Source organism: Bidens hawaiensis, unplaced genomic scaffold, assembly GCF_021521415.1.
Source record: "Bidens hawaiensis isolate Kalapana, Puna unplaced genomic scaffold, B.hawaiensis_p1.1 tig00008086_1, whole genome shotgun sequence".
NCBI lineage: Eukaryota > Viridiplantae > Streptophyta > Magnoliopsida > Asterales > Asteraceae > Bidens > Bidens hawaiensis.
This window is the reverse complement of record NW_027491572.1, coordinates 559,407-566,364: the sequence shown is the minus strand read 5'-3', so window position 1 is coordinate 566,364 and position 6,958 is coordinate 559,407. Positions and strand designations below refer to the sequence as shown.

The following is a 6,958-nucleotide window of genomic DNA, read 5'->3' as shown; positions in this document are numbered from 1 at the left end:
TGTGTAATTCAATAAACTACCAAACTTTTATCAACAATTATTTTAGTCCAGTTGATTGCATTTGTTGTACTTGGTATGGCTAGACCCGGTTCGAAACCCTTTGTTATTATTTTTATATGGAGGGGAATCTTTTAACAGACCAAGGGTCCAATCACAAGGTTGCAAATTTCAAGGGTATAATGGTCTTTTCGTAGAAAACAAACTTTGGGTTCACGGCAGGGTCTCGATTGCATAAATAAAAACACCACATGACCCATATCTGCAAAAATACCACTACGGGTTTGAAATCTGCGTTTTAAATTTCACCGCATAGACTATAATTGCAATTAACTCTTAAAAATATATATGTGGAAAAGAAAGCTGCAATTTATAGCAAGTGACAACTACCCTCAAAGTCAGTGGCAGACCTATGCCTTGGGCAGGGGTAACTCGGGTTACCCCTCAACTTCCATTCCGTAGTGTAAAAAAATTTTTATTTTCGTCGTTTTATATATCGGGTTACCCCTCAACAAAAACTGGGTTACCCCTCAAAGATTTTAATTAGCCCACAAATTATTTAAAAGCCCAAACATTAGTAAAAAGCCCATAAAACTTAAACCCAACTACATAATATCCTCAAGAGTCCAGACTCCAGATGATGAACACAGACAACCACCGCACATCTGCTCTCTTCTCTGCTCCCAGCCTCCCACCACATCCACCGTCGCCAGTCGCCACCGGACCACCACCGCCACATCGGCTCTCTTCTCTGCTCCCACAACATCCACCGTCACCACTCCAGCAGGTCCACCGGACCACCACCGCCGTCCACCACCGTCGCCACTCCTTCTCTGCCAAAGATTCAAAGGTATTGTTCATTTGTTCTTATTTTTGATTTTGGGGTTTATATGTAAAAGGGATGAAATTAGACTTTTGGTTAGGGTTTGGTTGTTAAGTTTAGTTGTTATTTTGTCTTTTGTTATAATTAAAATTGTAACTCTTACTTTCTTATATAAATATGCAATTAGGGTATTTGGAACTTAGAAGATGAAGCCACATTCAAAACAAGTTCTTATTGGCAAATTTTTTAAAAGAAAATTTCAAGAGTTTGATGACAATGATGGACGTCCAAATGTTGGTAATAATGTGCAAGAACAAGATGATGATGATAATATTAGTCCAAATATTCCTTCGACTTCAAGTCCTTCAATTCCACATACAATCGATTTGAATGATCTTCATTCGGATCCCTTTGATAGGCCACCAATTGCTAGTTATTACCCTAATCAAAGAGATGATATAAGACGACATTATCTTGTTAAAAAGGCTTTTCAACCACGAAATCATAACTTTCCGTGCAAAAGACTATTATGGTAAGCCGAGACATTTTAATGTAGAATGGTTTGATAAATATCCATGGTTAGAGTATAGTATTAAAGTAGACAAGGCATATTGCTTATGTTGCTACTTGTTTAAAGAAACCGTTGGTAATCAAGGTGGAAGGGATACGTTTTCAACTGAAGGCTTTTGTAATTGGAGTTAACCAGGTGCTTTAAAAGAACATGTTGGGATGGTTGATAGCTATCATAATAAGGCGATGCAAAAATGTGACAATCTCTTGAACCAAAAACGATCCATTCATGAGAAATTCAATAAGCAAAGTAAAGAAGAAAGGATTGGAAATCGGTTTCGATTAATGGGTTCTGTTCGTAGTACTAGATTCTTGCTAGAAAATTCTTTATCATTCCGTGGTCATAATGAATCGGAAGACTTTTTTCTAAAGGTCTTTTTCTTGCAACTTTAAAGTTGATTAGTGAAAATAACCGGATATTGGTAAGTACACGTTAGGGAATGCAAAAAAGATTAACAAGCTGACAGCTCCATCAATACAAAAAGAGATTATCGAATGCTTTGCAAAAGAAGTAACCAAAATGATTTGTGAAGAAATTAAAGACAATGTTTTTGGGTTGTTAGTAGATGAGTCTAGTGACGTATCTTTAAAGGAACAAATGGCTGTAGTCGTGAGGTATGTTGATAAACTTGGAGTTGTTAAAGAGAGTTTTATTGGAATTGCTCACGTGAAAGACACATCTTCCTCAACTCTTAAACAAGCCATTGTTTCTTTATTAGCAAGTAACCAGTTGAGCATAGATCAGGTAAGTATTAAGTTTCATACTTTAATTACAAAAACTTTAATAGAGATTATTTAATTTATCTTATAGTTTCTTTTTGTTAAAACATGTTAGGGGTCAAGGTTACGATGGTGCAAGCAACATGCGAGGAGAGTTTAATGGGTTAAAAGCTTTGATTTTGAAAGATAATCCGTCAGCACATTACATACATTGCTTTGCTCATCAACTTCAGTTAGTGATTGTGGCTGTTGCAAAAAAACATACCGGTGTTAAAACTTTTTATGAATACCTTGCCATGATTGTTAATACGGTTTCTGCTTCTTCCAAACGAAAAGATATGATACGGGAGGCAGAAAAAAAAAGAGTAGAAAAAGAAATTGAAAAGGGTGAAATTAAGACCAGAAAAGGATTAAGCCAAGAGGTTTCCCTTGTACGAGCTGGAGATACGCGATGGGGTTCTCATCATAGAACAATCATAAGTGTGCTTAGATTATTTCCGGAAGTTGTTGACGTGCTACGTTATATTAAAAAAGAAGGAGATGTTACTCAACAACGATCTAATGCAAAAGGTATTCTATCATATTTTAAAAAACTTGAATTTGTTTTTTATGCATACTTGATGGAAGATATTTTAGGCCACACAAATGTCCTTTCAAAACATCTTCAGAAAAAAAGTCAAGACTTATTAGAAGCGGCTAAGTTGATAAATGGAACAAAACGAGCATTGAATGATTTAAGGCAAAACAGGTTTGCTTCAATGTTGGAAAAAGTAACTTCTTTTTGTGTAAAAAACAATATCAAGATTTTAGATATGACGGAAACGTATGGTAAGGCTAGAAACCAAAAGAATGTCATTACTAATCGACATTATTTTGAAGTTAACATTTTTAATACGGTTTTGGATATGCAAATTCAAGAATATGGAAATCGATTCAATGAGGTAACAACTACTTTGCTAGAAAACATGTCGGGTTTAAATCCTTGTGACCGGTTTTCTAAGTTTGACACGTCTAAGGTAATTGCATTTTCTGAGATGTATGAGAACGATTTTACTACAAAAGAAAGAGGGTGCCTTTTGGGTGAGCTTAATGTCTTCTATCACTCGGTAAAGGAAGATGAAAGATTTACAAAATTGGATGGAATACGTGATCTTGCTCGTCTAATGGTGGAAACCGGAAAAGATCTTTCTTTTCCTTTGGTTTATCGGATATTGAAGCTAGCTTTGGTTTTACCGGTTGCAACTGCAATTGTTGAAATGTGTTTTTCTAAATTAAAGCTTATCAAGACGGATTTACGCAATCGAATGGGTGACGATTATTTGAACAATGCTTTAGTTTGTGCGGTTGAAAGAGAAACATTTGATAAAGTAACGGAAGACGATGTAATGGCTCGATTTCAAGCTATCAAATGCCGAAGAGGAGAGATCATCTATTAGGTATGTGTGTTAATATTATTTGTTATTGTCTTTTTTTATTATTATCTGAATGTATGATAAAAACAAAAATTTTTAGGTTACCCCTAAAATTTAGTTCTAGATCCGCCGCTGCTCAAAGTCTCAAAGCGTAAAGTAGTATGTCTAAAAAGGGCATGCATATTTCATTTTCAAATATTATAAAGTGCTACTAAAGTTTTTATACCTAACTTATTTTGGCCACCGGATTATTAACACATACTGGTTTATATATTTATTATCTTGCAGGATTGATCAAATCTGATATCTTAATCTTGTCTGATAACTTCCGTAACATAGTAGATTATGCATGAATCTAAAAGATATGATTAAGTATAAAAAACATAATCTACGAGGATCTTCAGCCAATAATTCCTCTTATACGTTGATACACTATCTTTAGTTCATCATACGTGTTCGTTCAAATTTGCATGCTCATCTTAATTGTTAATATTTAATAATAAGGTAAGTGCTGGTATACACCCGCATATTAGAATGATTAAATTGTTCAGTGGGGTATAACAAATTACGAGCCAAACAAAAGGTAGAAGTGGTGATATAAATCTTGCCCCTTGAAAGAGAGATTTGCATTACCTAACCAAGTGTTACAGCATTCTCATTCCATCCTCTATCTCCAAACCAAAAATTACACTAAAACTCACTTTATTTTCTCTCTATTTCAATTAAATAATACTTTTTATACTTTTTATCATTACCTTTTCTCTTTCTTTTACTCACAACTACTTTCAAAATATATTAAAAAATTATAGGGGATGAAAAGTAACTTTTCAAATATACAGAAAAATCACGACTTTTTCTAAAATATAAAAACTCTTCATTCGCAATACCCTGAATCACTCTCTAAATTATAAAAACACCCCTCACATAATATGAGAGGTTGGATGAGAATGCTCTTACACCCTCAAAGTGCATTGATAGGGATATGTGCTGACATATTGATATGTGCAACAATTAATTTCTTTTTAACGGCTATATATTAGAAAAAAACATGCCCGGGACATGGCCCAAACAAGAGCCCGAAAGCCCAAAAAACTTTGCAAGAAAAAGAGGAAAAGACAAAATTATAACAAAGGACTAGAAAATCTAGTCTTAAGCCAAATAGTCGTCTCCTCCTTGATAAGCTCCATCACTCGAACAACGCGGTTACGAGTCCTATTGAAAATCACATCATTTCCGTATTTCGAAGGAATCCAAACTATTACCAGAAACTCGTCCGTGTGTCCTTTCTTTTCTCCTTCCTGGTGACTTGATTCTCAAACTCCAACATCATTCTCACTGAGTCAATACCCATCAGAGCCGGAGCGTTGAGCCAAGCACAAACTTTACAGAAAATGATTTTAGCGGAAGGACATGAATCAGCAAATAATTCACAGTTCCAACCAAAATCCACAATTTGAGCAAGTCACATCTGTTAGAACGAATCCCCGAAACCCCAAAGCTTCTTTTGTAGGAATCCGATCAAGCTCTGCCTTCCGAGCAAAGTATTTGACTTTTAGAGGAACCCAATTGTTCCAAGGAAATAAACGAGTGGGGGGGGGGACCCCACCCTTTGCAACTTCTAGGTCAAAACGTACCGATATGGTGTTAAAACCCAAATCCACCCCTCTATCATTCAAGCTCCAACACCATTTATCCGACACATAGACATTAACTCACCAAGTTCCTTCCATTCGTGAGCAGAGGATGGGCTCCTAACCCAGCAACAATTAAAGATTGATGGATGAAAAACGAATCCTAAGATTTAATATATTTAGCCATGGTTTTAGTAAGAGTTATGATAGATTATCTTTATATTTAGCCTAAAAATCATCCTTATATATAGTAGTTTCACATGAAATCATGTACTTAAACTGGTTCTACCACATCCTACTTTCGTGCATGCAACGATGCAAATACGAAGTGTAAAGTGTCCATTAATAAATTTATGATATGTTTGGTTAGAGCCTTATAGGTAATGAAATGGAGGGGAATGGGAGAATTAATGGAATTGACAAGAGAACGAAATGGATTATTGCCATTCTTTTGTCTTGTTTGGTTAATCTATGAGAATTGAATGATTTATTACCTTATATTGTTTGGTATCCACAAAAAATGTACAAATGAATATAAATGATAAAAATACTCCAATCTCAACATATATATTATATATATATATATTACCAAAAAAAATTGCAATGGCGATAGTGGTGGTAACTCTAGCGACAACAATGGTGGTGGCGGTGGCGACGGTGGTGACGGTGGCGGTCAGGCGCAAGGGCGGTGGTTACAGTGGCTACGACGACAATAGTGATGGCGACAGAGGTGGTGGTTGTTGTTCTCAGGTGGTGATGTTGAGAAAAGTAAGGTGAAAGAGGAACAAAAGAAAGAAAAAGGGTGTGAATGAATAGTTTTGATGGAATAGGATTCCATATGTAATCGCTGATTTCATTTAATTAAGCTACCAAACAACACTTCTTTTATTCTCTCATGATAAGTCATTACATTTCTTCTGTCATTCCTGCATATTAAACACTAGTTTAATGCTAATGTTTACTTTAAGATGGCAAATCAGTTCTCTTTTAGTGAATTATCCTTGTTATAATGTTTATAGTGTTGGGTTTTAACAAGATTATTAAAGTAACAAAATCCCAATTTTACCAAAAACGCAGCGGAAATTAGTTTTAAATCTTGTTAATTTGATATGTATAAAACCTATTTTACACATGCAAAACCCAAACCCGGATCCAAATACGAAATACACACTATCAAACACATGTATGTCACTATAAGTACATGCATGTTAAAGCTACCTTTCAAATCCAAGGAAGAGGAAGGAGATGATGATGAAGGCAAGAACTTGAATATGAAGCTCCTCAAGCTAGCAAACCCAAGCATTCCAACAAACACCACTTGTATCTAGGATTTCCACACTTGTATCTTCTCCTTGTTTCCTTTTTCCTTGGCCGTCCAAAGAGAGGAAGAGAAGAATGGGTGTAGAGGATATTTCCTCTAGTGTACTTGTTCTTACTCTTGGCCCTTCAAAAGAAGAAGAGAGGAGTAGAGAGAGTTTTTTTTCTCAAGTATTCTTGTGTTGTATGTGTGTAGTTATGAGAAAAATGAACGAAAGAACCAAGTAGTCTTTCAAAATTATGGCACCACCCAAGACACCAATCAAAAGCATTGCATGTCTCCACTAGTTGAAAGATAATAATAAAATAAGCAAAGGGAGAGGGGGGGGGGGGGGGGGCGGCCACCCTCCTTCCATTCTTGTTTTATTATTTTCATACTTTCCATATATATATGTACCTTGCATTGTGTCATACACAATGCTTTGTGTTATACACACTTATATTGTGGCATACACAACAATAACACATTGTAGGTAACATGCTTTCTC

The 6,958-nt window shown here is 35.5% G+C and overlaps 1 protein-coding gene across 1 annotated transcript; it reads left to right on the top strand.

Moving 5' to 3' along the window:
- Positions 1–634: 634 nt before the first annotated feature.
- Positions 635–3,875, top strand: LOC143636913 (uncharacterized). Its single transcript, XM_077104394.1, has 4 exons — positions 635–847; positions 1,818–2,135; positions 2,179–3,256; positions 3,811–3,875. The coding sequence occupies exons 1-4, from the start codon at positions 635–637 to the stop codon at positions 3,873–3,875; spliced, it is 1,674 nt and encodes a 557-aa protein (XP_076960509.1).
- The last annotated feature ends 3,083 nt before the right edge of the window (positions 3,876–6,958 follow it).

Excerpts from the sequence above, each read along its gene's own strand:
- LOC143636913 (XM_077104394.1), top strand. The coding sequence starts at position 635 with ATGATGAACACAGACAACCACCGCACATCTGCTCTCTTCTCTGCTCCC. Across the intron at positions 2,136-2,178 it reads ACCAGTTGAGCATAGATCAG|AGATTATTTAATTTATCTTA; the intron begins GTAAGTATTAAG and ends AAACTTTAATAG. Across the intron at positions 3,257-3,810 it reads TACAAAATTGGATGGAATAC|GATTGATCAAATCTGATATC; the intron begins GTGATCTTGCTC and ends ATTATCTTGCAG.